The sequence below is a fragment of the Passer montanus genome, unplaced genomic scaffold (assembly GCF_014805655.1).
Source record: "Passer montanus isolate IOZ18808 unplaced genomic scaffold, ASM1480565v1 scaffold20, whole genome shotgun sequence".
Classification (NCBI taxonomy): Eukaryota; Metazoa; Chordata; class Aves; order Passeriformes; family Passeridae; genus Passer; species Passer montanus.
In genome coordinates, this window is record NW_024366592.1 from 1,440,249 (window position 1) to 1,453,599 (window position 13,351).

Below are 13,351 nucleotides of genomic sequence, written 5' to 3' on the forward strand. Positions count from 1 at the left end.
AGCTGCAGTGAGAGGTGTGACTTAAGAACCCAGCTAAATGGGAATAAGTCTAAATAGTTCCACATAAAAAGCCAAAGGGAGGTGCCTAAACTAGGATATTGCTGTAGCTGATGGGGAACAAGGTCTGCAATCATGGTAAAAATTGGTGCCTGGCCCTGTTGGTCACAGAGTGTCTTTGCTGTGCAGGCAGGGCAAGGCAGCTCTCTGCAGGAGAGGAGTTTGGTTTTCCCCCAGCTCTTGCACTGGCTGAGGTCCACTGGATCATCTCCAGCCTCTGCATTCAGGCTTCTGAGCTGAGCTCTGGCTTTCTGCCTCAATTAGAGCTGAGTGGCTGTTCAGGAACCATTCCGTGAATCTCCGTGGATGTCGTGGCAGCCTAGACCCTTACAGAGCTGTCCCACCTTTCTTGACATTTCACTGCCTTTCTTATGCAGAAGGTCAAATTCAGTTATTATAATAATTTACTGGACCCGAAAGGACATGATCCAAGCTGAGGAGGGGAATGTTCACTCCCTTAAGCAGAGGGAAGAAAGGAGATGCTCATTTCTGAAGAGCTTGGTTAGAGATGTTAGGTTTGGCACACTGAACTCTTTATTTTCATTAGGATCTCTCTTCTTGAGGTTGTTCAGCCTGGAAAAGAGAAGGCTTCAAGGTGACTTAATTGTATCATTTCAGTACTTGACAAGAGCCTACAAGAAGAGATAGAGATTATTTACAAGGGCATGAAGTGACAGGACAGAGGGGAACAGCTTCAGACTGAGAGTAGGCTTAGATTAGGCATCAGGAGGAAATTCTTTACTGTGAGGATGCTGAGGCTTGGCACAGGTTACCCAGAGAAGCTGTGACTCTCCCTGGCAGTGCTCAAGGCCAGGCTGGGCTCTCAGTGGAAGGTGTCCTTGCCCATAGCAGTGGGGTTGGAAATGGAGGACCTTTAAAGTCCCTCCCAACACAAGCTATTCTATAATTTGGTCCCTGATACATAGAACTGTATTTATACAATATTTTTCATTATCTTGTTGATATGATATTTGAATAAACATCTGCTTTGGGTGGCATGAGCATCTCTTAGAATAATACCTGCCCCTAAGGAAGTCTGAAAAATAAAACCAAACTATGGTATTGCTCTCCTCCACAGTGCCGCAAAGTTCTCACTAGCCTTTGACAGGCTGAATTTGTAACCCCAGCTTGGTTTAGACCAGGAAGCTACAGCTCTGTTAGTTAGAGGATATACTGGGGATGGCTTTGCCCACCAATAAATTGCAATAGTCTCCAGGGGGAAATGCAGCAGCTGTTTAACAGATCCCAGCAGCTCAGTGGGGAAAGGGAGGAGTGGAGCAGGCTATTGAAACAGCAGGGGTTATTTAGGTAAGCAGGATGCAATTACCCAGAATTTGACCAAGATGCATGTTTTGCACCCCTGCTTTTAGAAGGGGGGAACAACCAGAAACTTTTAAGTCTTTTAGTGTCTCAAGCTCTGTAAAATGCTTCAGGCTGTTGCATCTACAGATGGTGACCCAGGCTCACCTGCTTCCTCTTGCCCTCAGGCTTCTGGCTCCTGTTGTGAGTGAGGAAGAAAACACTGCCCATGGTATTTTTTTCTTTCATATATTTTCAAAGCTCTCATTTGGACATCCAAATTAAAAATGGTGAAAGATGATGATTGCAAAGTTTCATGTGTATTCAGAGGTGTTTCAGGCAACTCGGCATCCAAATAGGACCCTCTGCTGGCAAGGTTTCAAGCTGGAGTCATTCTAATTCAACAAATAAAGCAGGTGGGGACATTCTGGGAGAAAAAGTGTGGAGGAGAACTCAAGGAGTGAAATTAGGAAACAAAGTTTTTGGTGATAGCTGTTCTTTTTGTGCAATTTTCACTATCATAAAGTCTTGCTGTTACAGCCAAATTACAGCTGCTGGGATTATTTATAGGCATCCATGCTACAGCAGCATGCTGCAGCTTCCCCTCTCCACCAAAGCTGCTGCTGCTTCTGGTTTAGCCTTCTGGCAAGAAAGTGAGGAATGAGGTCTTAAAAATGAGCCAGTGAGCCTGGGGGTTGCACTCCAGGGAACAGGAGCACTGTCCAGCCTTAAGGTAAAGCAAACTAACTGTCCAAATTAAGGCAGAGCTCTAGATTTTTGGAAGTATTTACTGGTGGCCGTGCTGCACTGGCTCTGAGATAGGAGGTCCTGCTGTTCTGCAGTTAAATATCACATTCTTGCCTACTGGCTGTGGCAGTGTTTCTCTGCTCTTGCTCATGCCTGAGGTTTTGAAAGGTGCAGGCAAACGTCTGGGTGAAAGATCTTTCTGTACTTGTGGAATATGGAGAGCTGTGTGTGGGTAGTTTATTACAGATATTAATTTAAGCAGTTTAGATAATGCTTTGTTATAGGGTACATATTAGCATGTTATAGGGTACATCTGATTGCCCCTCTGCAGCAAGTACATTCTCTGCATAAAATATGGGAATTCATTAATAGACATGCTTTGAGGTAGTTTTTCTTTTTTGTGTTATCTATGTTCTGCCATCATTTAACACATTTTGGGTTTTGTTTATTTTTAACTTGTAACTGTATCTGCTTCCTTCCTAAGGTTCCTTACTTTCATTCTGGCTTGTGCCTGAAAGAATGAGAGGGATTTCCATGCACTTCTTAGCTCTCTTTAATGGAGCTGGCTGCTTTATGGGAGCTCTCTTTGTTCAGACAGCCCACGCAGGCACTCAAGGTAAGAGTATGCTCCTGATGGGTGCTCCTGAGCAGTTTTCTAATATTATTGATTTGGAGAATCAGGCAGCAGAATTAAAAGGGATGCCAAAGTTTTATTGATTTGCTCTCACAATTAAGATGGAATTAAGATAGGGAATAGCCTTCCAGCTGTATTCATCCAATTTTAATGAGTCATCTTAGTTTTGATAGTCGGAGTAATTAGAGGATGGCATCTTGCAGGAAGTCCTCCTGTCCAATCTCTGTACTTCTGTTCTGGAAGACTGAAAATAAATTGGCTAGGAAGCACCTTTTTGTGTTCATGTTGAAGCACATTCATGTTATTCACACTTACCTGGAAGCCTCTGGCCTCGAGAGCAAGATGGGAGCTTTAAAGAATAGGGAATATTCCCTCCTGCTTGTCCCAGTGTGGGACAGGATTGAGCTTCCAGGGTTGAGGGTTTCAAAGCTGTCTGGGGATCTCGCTCTCCTGGACTCACTGGTTCCTCTGCCTGTGCCCAGCTTTTGGAACAGCCAAATTCTGTGACAATGCTGTCTCCCTGTGGGCTTGTCCTTTTGCAGATGAATGCTGCAATTCCCAGAAATCTTCCTGCTCCTAAAGGAGTTATTGCAGGTTCAGGCTGTTGAGGTGCATTTAGTGGAAGCTCTGAACTGCAGTTGTTCCTGGGTTGCTGACTTTCATAAATCAGCCAGGAATTTCTTCAAGTCATTTTTCCTTTGCTGCTGAATCTTTGTTCAATACAGAAAATACTTTTTTCGCAAGTAAATTTAACAAGCAAAGCACTTGAGGTCTTGAACTGAGGGACGGGCATCATAAATTTGTTCACAAATTTGAAATAGTCCCACAGCTGAAGGAATATTTCTGAAGATGCCATTGCCAAGATCTGGTGGAACAGTTACAGAGCAATGTTCTTTAGAGATGACAGCTGCTGGCCCTAATGCATGACACCACTGCAACTGGTGCAGGATTTTGTAACTGTTTAGGGTTAAAGTTCTGGGTTCTTCTCTTTCCTACATAAGGAATCATGTAATTTAAAATCAAGCAGAAGTGGGTGTTTTGAAAGTGTGACAAGAAATTTTTATTCCTGCTCGCAAGATCTGAACAAACAAATGATGCTTTGACACGCAGTCCTGTTTTTAAGTTAAAAATTCAATTAAAATTTTATTACAAGGTATAAAACATCACCTGGAGATGGGTAAAAAAAACAGGAATATCTCCATAAATGAATCAAACAAAGAACTATTAAGCCCCAAGCCATCCTCTGTGGAGAACTGAGCTCCTTGAATATCCCCCAGCAGAAAAGGTTGTTTTTCATTATTGTGAGTTCAGTGTAATATGGGGTAAATTAAACAGTTTAAGACAGACTGTATTGCTGATTTGTTTTTTTTCTCCCCCCCCTCCAAAATATAGAAACTATTAACTTTTATGAGATTGAAATATTTAGTAAAACTGACATTTTACTACAATTTTACTTTGGAAATAATTAAATAATTGCAAAATAATTAAGCATAATGTCAGCACCAAAATATTTTGCCTATGTTGTGTCACTATTATGTAATTAATTTCTTTACTGAGTATTTCTGTATTCTGCAATAGAGGAAACCAATTTTTGCATTTGATTTTCAATTCAGTAAATTTTCGTCTGCTTTTCTGTCAAGGTGATTAATCCTTTTTTTAAAATCATTTAATTGATTCATAAAAAGGTTTTTCTCACCAGAAATACTGTTTTAACAGAGATGGAGAGTTTTTATCCTGCATGAGACCAAGAAGATTGAACTCTAAACTCTCTCCACAGGCTGCAGTTGCCCCTTTTGCTCAGGATTCTTGAGCAAATTGAAATGTTTCCTGGGTAAAATATTCCTCAGTCTTAGAAAGTTGGGTGGCAAACTTCTCAACTTAGCTTTTCTTTCCTTTTTTTTTTTCCTTTTTCCAAAGCTGTCTTTGTTTAACTCTGTCAGACCTGCTGTTCCTGTAGGTGGAATTGACTGCACCATTATCCTGAGCAAAAGTCACTCTGGAATTTCCAAGGGAATCAGTGACACTCTGTATTCAGATTAAGGTGCTGCGATGGGAATGACTGCTGCTAAGCAGGAAAATTCCTCTGCAAAACTTGAAAAGCTTTAGAGAAAATGAAGTGAAAAATGCTTAGTGATTGCTCTGTTGCTCTAGTCAGGAGAGTGTTGGAGATTACTTGCCCTCTAAATATGTAAACAACATATTACTGGGCTCTCACTTTTTATTTTTAAAAATAATTAGGATCTCACTGGGTATCTCTTTCTCAGTGTTCACTTGAATAAGATTAATAATTCCAAATTATGACACAATTTGCAACTTGCAAGTGATGGTGATGTTCCTGTGAGTTCATTTGTGTTCTGATGTTCGTCTGCTCATCCCAGGCTGTTGTCCTGCTGGCTCCTGAATCACTGTAGGTTTAGGATCAGATTTTGGAGGTGGGGATAGAGTACAGCAAAACAAAAAAATGTATTTTAGTTCCCTTTTGGTTTTCCCCTAGTTTGGTAGGAAATGTTATACATAAATTTTTACAGCGGACAGCTTCTTACAGTGGACTTTGGTGCTCATTACAATCAGCAAAATAATTTTTTTTTAATTTAATAAAACCTAGTCATTGCCTAATGAACCCACTAAATATGAATGCTGTAGGGAACAAATTTGTGGTCTGTCTTAAGTCAAATTACAATCCAATGACACAAATTAAGATTTTTTTTTTACTCACTTTTTTTTTTTCAGATCTGTTACAGAGCTTGTAAATATTCAGTATCTGGACAATTTATGAAACTGGGAGCAAAACAAACCAACCAGAATTTATTTTTTTTTCCTAAAAAAAAGGCTCACCTAATTTACTAATTTTTTTATATTGGGAGAGCAAGTTCTTTCTCTTTTGCCGCAAGAGAGGCGAGTGTTGATGAAATGTTTCTGTAAGATTTAACAAGGCTCAGTGAGTGACTCCTGGGCTATGGATGCTTTTGTCTTGTCCCATGATTCTTGTTTCACTGAAACCTGAGCCAAGGCTATTTCTGGTTCTCCCATCTCCCAGCACTGAGACCACGTTTTTCCATGTTCCTGCAGCGAAGTAGATCCTCCACTGTGTATTTTGAAGTGTTGAAGCACAGAGGGTGTTGACAAAATTTAAACATTTTTATATCCTATTTTATGCCACTAGTTTAGGATTTTATTTGGGTTTTTATTGGCAGAGTTGATCAGATATCAGTCACAGTCAAAGCTGCATTAATCATTTTTAACGCATCTATGGAGGATGGTGTGAATATGGTAAAATAAGACTTTTTTAAAAAAATCTGACGAGTGCAAACAGATGATGGGTGACAGTGATATTTTCAGTACAAGCTGGGAAACTGCTTTCTTTTGGATCCCTTACCTCTCCTAACATTTTAACGGAAGAAGATGCAAGACAAAACCTGTCCTCTTATGCCAATCATTTCAGAATATATTTCTCTAAAAATATTAATATAAATATGCAAGAAAGAAATAAAAATAAAAAAGGTCAGAGGAAGGAAAATGTCCCAGACACAGCTTTCCTGCTTGTATTTAGAGAATCACAGGGGGGGTTGTGGTTTGAGTTTGGGATTTTTGGTTCTTTTTATCATTTTAGTCTTGTGTGATTCTAAATACCAAAGATGATAAAGCTAAAGGATATTTCTTGCAGTCCAGATGGTGGTGGCCACTGGTGCCTGCTTAGCTAATAGGGATTAGAGGCAGAGTGAGACTTTAATTTGGGTATGATCAAACACTAAATATATGCCCACTAAGTTGATGAAATGAAGGAAGGCAATACAAACCTTGTTAAAATGTGAATTAATGTTTTTTTTATTATCATAGCATTGGTTGTAGCATAGCTGCAAAAATGCTGCAATGGTACAGGATAAAATAACTTCTGGCATTTGTTTATTTCAGGGTTTTTCCCAATTATAAAATGGGATAGTGCAAAAAATCAGCAAAAAATTCTGGATGCCTCCCTGTGCAACTTTCCCTTGAACTCTCTGAGGCTGCCACCACAGCAGCAGAAATGTTGTGTGAACTAATATTTGTCAAAGACTGACCCTTTTCAGGTTTTGTTCAATGTCTGGTGCTGCCAGCAGCTCCTTGCTGTCTCTCACTCACTCACCAGAAACAGCCCAGGAAAATTTTTTGTCCATGTCCTAATCTCTGCTTCACATCCAGATCTGCCTGCTTTGGTAGGATCAGTTGTTTCCTCTTAGTATATTATAAATTATTCCTTCTTCTTGCACTAACTGAGCGATTTTTGATGCAAAAGTGATACAAAAGGACTCCAAAATATCAGTGAAAATTTACCAGGTGCTTTATTTCCATGATTGCAGAGCAGACTTGAGGAACAGACTCTGCCTAGGCTTCATTTTCTAACTTGCTCTAAATTTGCCTTAAAATACATAAGCAATTCACCTCTAACCAGTAGAGAAAGTCTATTTAAAATAATGCACCTAAAGGAAACTTCTGTTTCTTTGTGGTGATTCATGCTACTAAGTATTTCTATTGTTGGAATAAAAATGGAAATCAGGAGCTTGTTGCAGAAAGTTAATTCCCAGTGAGCAATTATCTATGTGACAAACCAACCTTGTAATTGCCACTTCTGTTGGCAATCTCCACAGAAAAGGAAGAGATGCACAGAGCCCAAAGGCAGTATCTTTTGGGGAAAAGTGAATTGTTAGTGTTGAATGCTGAGGCAAGGGTGGGAAAGTGCTGGACTCTTCAAGCACAGCAGTGCCCAGCGTGCCCAATTCCAGCAAAACCAAAAAAACGGCCCAGGGAGTCCCTGATGTTCATGGCTGAGAGGGAAATCCTGAGAGTGTGAACCCCAAAGGCAGTCAGTCTGCAGGCAGCTTGTGGGAGGTGTGAGAGGGGTCAGGGGTGAGAGCACCTGAAGGGAGTTTTGGTGCCTGAAACACGTGGGTGAAGTTCTAGCACTGGTGATTCCTGCAAGCAGGGGAGAGGATTCTCTGCAGAGTATAAGTGCATGTAAAAGTAGTCCAGGTTTATCCCTTATTTCATGGGGAGAAAAAAAAAATTAAAAGGAAAAGTAATGAAAGATAAGAGTGAGAAGTAATTTTTTCTGGTTTTTTGGCCAAAAGTAGGAAAAGTTATATTCATTTTTGCTGCATCCACTGATGAAAATGTATACTGGATTGTAGTCTGGATATCCTCAGGACCGCTGCCATCCTTGTTCCTCTGTGGAGGAAGGGACAACAAGCCTTGTTGTCCCTCTCTGAGAGGAAAAGAAAGCCTTGATCCCACCTCTTGCTTTGGACAGAGCAGGAAACTAGACAGAAAATGTGTGCTCTATGGCAGCTGGAGCCTCACCATATCCTGTCTGGTTTTGTCGCTGCCTGTGCTGTTGATCATTTGAAGAGCAGGAAACTAGACAGAAAATGTGTGCTCTATGGCAGCTAGAGCCTCACCATATCCTGTCTGATTTTTGTCCCTGCCTGTGCTGTTGATCATTTGGGTTTTCCAAAGGCTCTCTGTCATTATCCTGGCCTCACTGTTTAAACACTGGCAACTCCTAAATGAATCAGGGAGGAGACAGAGCAAGGATCTTTGACCCAGGCCATGGAGGAGTGGGGGTGGAATGCAGATCTGCTGGCCAGGCTGCCATCCTGCTCTCACAGAACCAAGCAGCCCCAGTTTCAGTGCTTTGCTCTGGTGCCTTCTTCAGTGACAGCACAGAGAAAGGTGCAAATGGACCTCTGACACTCAGAAGCCTCACAATTGCTTTTAGTAACTTTTTAAGTATATGTTTTCTGTTTCCACTGGAAATGCCATTGCATGAGGAAGCTCCTGCTGCTGCTGTAGTTAGCCCAGCCAAGGTGGGTAACCCAGCAGACAGTGTGAGCTCTGCTTTGACAAGCTGCACTGCAGACCCCCATGCAGGATTTCTCTTTCATCACATCCACATGCTCTCTCTCTGCCTTCCATTGGCCCCTGGGGGATGCAAAATGAAAAACTTCCTGATTGTCAATGATGACAGTAAAAGTTTATGAGCTACTAAAATGAAGTTACAGCACCTAGGAGCTCAGTCACTTACAGTGTTGGATGAGAGGTTTTTAAAGCTGGCTCTGGGATAATGCTGCCAAAGGAAGGGAGCAGGCAGAGGTGTGGTGATGCTGCCCTGTGATGGACAAAAATGTAATATGGCATGGACAGAACTGTGCAGGAGCTTAGGAAAACTGATGGCACTTGTTCTCTGTCAGTGCCAGGAGAACTAAAGGCAACAGCTCTGAAAAGAAATGTGTTTATAGCTCTAAGATGTGAAGGGAAGAGAAAAATGTAAATATATCAATGTGTGTTTGGCAGGGTGTAATCCTTTGACTGGTGACTCTCCCATGCTGTGGAACTGCTCTTTGTTTCTAATTAGAAAAATATTTACAATCTAAGGGGGGCAATAAATGTATGAAAGTGGCATTAGTGGCCAAAAGGTCTGTTAAGGCCATCAGGTTTTTACAATGCAGCTGTGGTAAGAAGGCTGCTTTTTCTTCTTTCCCCATTAGCTCATTCAAGAGGTGGATATCTACATTATTGAGATGGGCAGGATCTGATAGCAGACTTTCAAGCAGGGGAAAGTCACTTTGGGCACACTGATGCAGGTGGAGTTCAGATCAGTGATATGCTTTTAATCTAAATCTCCCAATAATCTCTGATTTGCATCACAGAATGATCTTGGAGCATGAAAAAAACCTGAATTCTTTAGCAGGAACTAAACCACAAAAAAATAAGCTCATGTCTGATATATTCCAGCTGTTAATGGGAACTGCTCTGATGTGAACCCCCCTGAGCTGTGGAGAGTGTGGACATCACTTTCTCAGCACCAGCAGTTTCACACTGCATTTCTTCATTAACTGCTAATGAAGACAGTCTATGTGCCTTCGTCAAAGGCAATAAATATCCTGTATTCCCAAATAATGTACATGGTCATTACAGCACTGTACAGGTCTCTAATACTCCATAACTTCAGTTTCCACTGGAATTTTTTTTCACCTTGGTTTGATGGTTTTTGCTGTAGTTGGTTCTGGCACTTCAGGTACTGATTGCCTTCAGTTGCAGACTCACTGGGGCTGGATTTTTTTAAAACCATTTTGATTTCTGGAGTTATTTGCCAGCTGAGCTTGTTTGCAGACCATTTGCAGTGGTCTGCAAGAGCAATACAGCCACAAACTGGGGTGCACAGGCAGGGAAGTCTCTGTGGGCATACAGGTGGTGCTGTCCTCTGCTGAAAGGAGTGCTAGAATGGCCCAGACACTGCTCCAAAACCCTTGGCTGAAAAAGGTCTGATTTGTGCAAATAAACACTGAATGGCAGAAAAGGACACCTTACAGGCTCATGGATAAAGGCACCTGTAAAAAAAAGGCAAAGTAAAATGTCAGGTGGCACCTTAGTAATGGAGCACCATCCAAGTGAATGCTTTTAAAATTTTGAATTTTAAAAATATTTTTTAAACTCTTTCTATTAAAAAGAGACTATTATAGGCATGAGATATACAAGTAATGATTTCTACAGCCCACCTTAATTCTAGCTCTTGCTAAGATTTTCACAGCTGATTTAGCTGTGTGCACAGGATGCTACAGGTGGAAGATGGTCCAGTCATTACAGCAGTAGCTGTGCAGGATTCGGTTTCCCACTACATTTCAGATTTATTAGGGAAGTTCTTTAGTCCTTTTAGATCTCTACTGCCTGTCTGCAAAGCAAGAGGAGACTCAAAACCCCCCATGGATGCTGTGAGAATGAAAACAGCTACGGGGGAATTGTGTTTCACCCTGAGCTATCCTTCCACATGAGCCACGTCTCGTGCTGCAAGGCAAACTAATTCTGCTGCAAATGTCTCCTTCACCAGGCAACTGGTTCCCACACTTGCTGCATGAAGGTAAACTGGAGAGGTTCTTCTTCTTCTTGGCTTTCTTGATGATGGTGAACACTCTGGGGTTCTGGGCCATTGCACACAGGTACGTGTGGGAAAATGGAAACTTGGTGTTTTGTTTGTAGGTGCAGGTAGAAATTCTTATGAAATCTATGGACTAGTGTGGAATAAAGAATTGGTAGTGATAGATCATGTGAGAGAGATCTCACAGCAAAAATCTGGTGAGGTTAAAAAAAACCTAAAACAAACTGATGAAATTAACCTTAAATAGTTAAGGGGTCTTATTAATACAGAAAGCCCTAAAGAAATAAAAGCATCCTAGTCTTTCTAGAAGGGTGTTCATTTTTGGCAGGGAGTTCAGACGGGAACACAGAGCTGTACTGGCCATGGAACCAAAGTTTCATCTTGTTGATTATTCCAATTGTTGAATCTCTTATTTTAAATGGGAACTGGTCCACAACCAAAAACATTTCTCCTGAGTGTACTCTGTACTCCTCATATGGGATTTTATTCTTCTGTAAATTGAAATTTTCGTTTGTGGCATTTACTGCTGAAAACTAAGAGGTTTGGGTTGTCAATATGTTAATATAAAATTGATTTAAAAAAAAAAAAATGCTACAGCTTAACATTTTAATGAAGAAATCTTTTGACCTCCAGTCTTCCTAAAAATAGAAAACCAAGCATTTAAAAGAGTTTGTTTCAAATAAGAATTTCAATTCAGAATCATGGTATCTCATTTTTCAATAATACAACTTTTGTCTTACTAGAAATATGTCTTTTTGAAATCAATTGTAATTACTTCTTTTTTTGAAGAATAAGAATTCTCTGAGCAGGGAGGAAAAAGAGTGAGGACTATTCAAATAAACACTGATTTAGGCAGAGGGGGAAAACAGACCTTAAAATTTGGAATAAGGAAAAAATACACTAAAATTGCTCTAAAGGAACAAAGCAGGTTAATATTTTTTTTTAAAGGACACTGTATAGGTATTAACATCTGCTCCTAGTTTGGTACTTCTCATCCTTCTCAAGTTTTGAAAGGCTCTAGGAAAATGCATATTGGCATTTTCCTGTTTTTTTGGTTGCCATGAAGTCCAGGACTTGGAAGGCACTGTAACTTAAAAAGTATTATGCAAGTATTTATATATTTTATAAAAAGTTTATGTATAAACAATGGGTGAAGCTAATACCTTAAAGGATGATTTTGTTATTTTCCTTCTATCATCTCCCCTAGATACAACAATCTGCATGAGGATTGCACCAATGGGTTCAGAGGAAGTCTTCCTGGAGAAAAGCTTTTGAAGCGTGAAAAAGCCATCAAGCATTATAATTCTGTCCTGGAAAGTTCTCCCATTTTGTCTCCTGTGGAGAAAACCTGATAAAATTTCACCCTGATAACATTTAAACCCTAAATTTTGGGGGTTTTTTATCCACCAGCTCTCTAAGGATAAATTACCCAGCACACTTAAGTCGAACTATGTTCTGGTATTTATGAATTATCTGGTGAAATAATATTATTTAGAAGTTGACATGGGATTTGGCCTTGAAGGAGGCTGCCCTGTCATAATGCACATGGAGGCCAAGGAGAGCTCACTGCTTGCCACATCTGATGGAGAGAGGCTTTTAATCTTTATATGGAAACAGGTATCCACATCTATTTGTATTTAGGAGTGGTCAAAAATTAATAAACATGCTAATTTGTTTGTTTAGCAAATTACTTTGTGACAGTATAATTTACAAGTGGTTTTGAAATCTGCTATTGGCTGGTTGATGTTTGCAGTGGTGGGAGACTTGTGTACTGTTCTTGCTGCTTTAGTTTCTCTGTCAGTGAAATGGACACAAACCTTCTTTGCAAATGGCTTTGAGATCTACCAAAAACAAAACTAGAATCCAGGTAGCAGTCATCAGTCCACGAGGTAAAACTGATGCTGGAGCATCCAGTCTCACTTGGCAGCAGCACTGTGAGATTTGCCATTCCTCAAGGATGATCTGAAGAAAATTACTAATAGGAGAATGGGAAGCTGGAATATATTAGCACCAAAATTACTAATTGCAGCCCAGCTGAAGGGGGTGAAAGGAATTAGGAAAAGAAGACTGGGAAAGGGCAGATACAGCTAGATATGTGGGGAAATAATTATTAGCAAAAAAATGGTTTCCAGTTTAAGGATCTACACAGTGTTAAACACTTCCAAAACTGGCTGATTTTGTTATTGTGAGGGATGATAATATAACCCTTAACATTTCTATTTAAAAGTCATAGAACTAAAAATAGTGATGAGAGAAGTGGGGTCTTTATGTGATAAGGAAACATATTGAATTTAAACTGAAGGAGCACTTTGATATCAAGATGTTCATAACAGAAGGGGCAGTGAAGTCAGAGTGCTTGCTAGATATGAGGAATGCTCTACCACAGGAAAAGCTACAAGAAAAGGATGGAATTCACTGGAGTGACACAGTTTGTGAGCTGAAACTGTGCAAGAGCTGGTGAAAAAAAAATCTGAAATCTCTTCTGCAGCATTAACCACACTTGATGTTGTAAATTTAGGGTGGGCATTGCGGGAGTGGGAGAAAAGTGTAATGAATACTACATACACCCCTTCCCAGCAAGGAAAAGACTATTTCTCCAAAAGTGGCTGCATGGGCTGGGATTGTGAGAGGAGAGGCAGCAAAAGGCTGAAATCTCTTCTCTGAAGGCACTGGAAAGCGTGAGACAGGCTAATTTCCACATATTT

At 40.4% G+C, this 13,351-nt stretch overlaps 1 protein-coding gene across 4 annotated transcripts in view; it reads left to right on the forward strand.

Annotated features, from left to right (window-relative positions):
- Nucleotides 1-12,351, forward strand: part of SLC15A5 (solute carrier family 15 member 5) — a 32,521-nt gene extending 20,170 nt beyond the window's left edge. For 2 of the 4 annotated variants that reach the window (XM_039708130.1, XM_039708131.1), the window contains exons 8-10: nucleotides 2,588-2,719; nucleotides 10,599-10,707; nucleotides 11,854-11,998. In XM_039708130.1, the coding sequence (XP_039564064.1) occupies nucleotides 2,588-2,719; nucleotides 10,599-10,707; nucleotides 11,854-11,998 (386 nt within the window). Of the gene's footprint in view, nucleotides 1-2,587; nucleotides 2,720-3,279; nucleotides 3,374-10,598; nucleotides 10,708-11,853 lie in introns of those variants that run through there. The other 2 variants (XM_039708132.1, XM_039708133.1) reach the window with 2 other exon arrangements.
- Nucleotides 12,352-13,351: the final 1,000 nt, after the last annotated feature.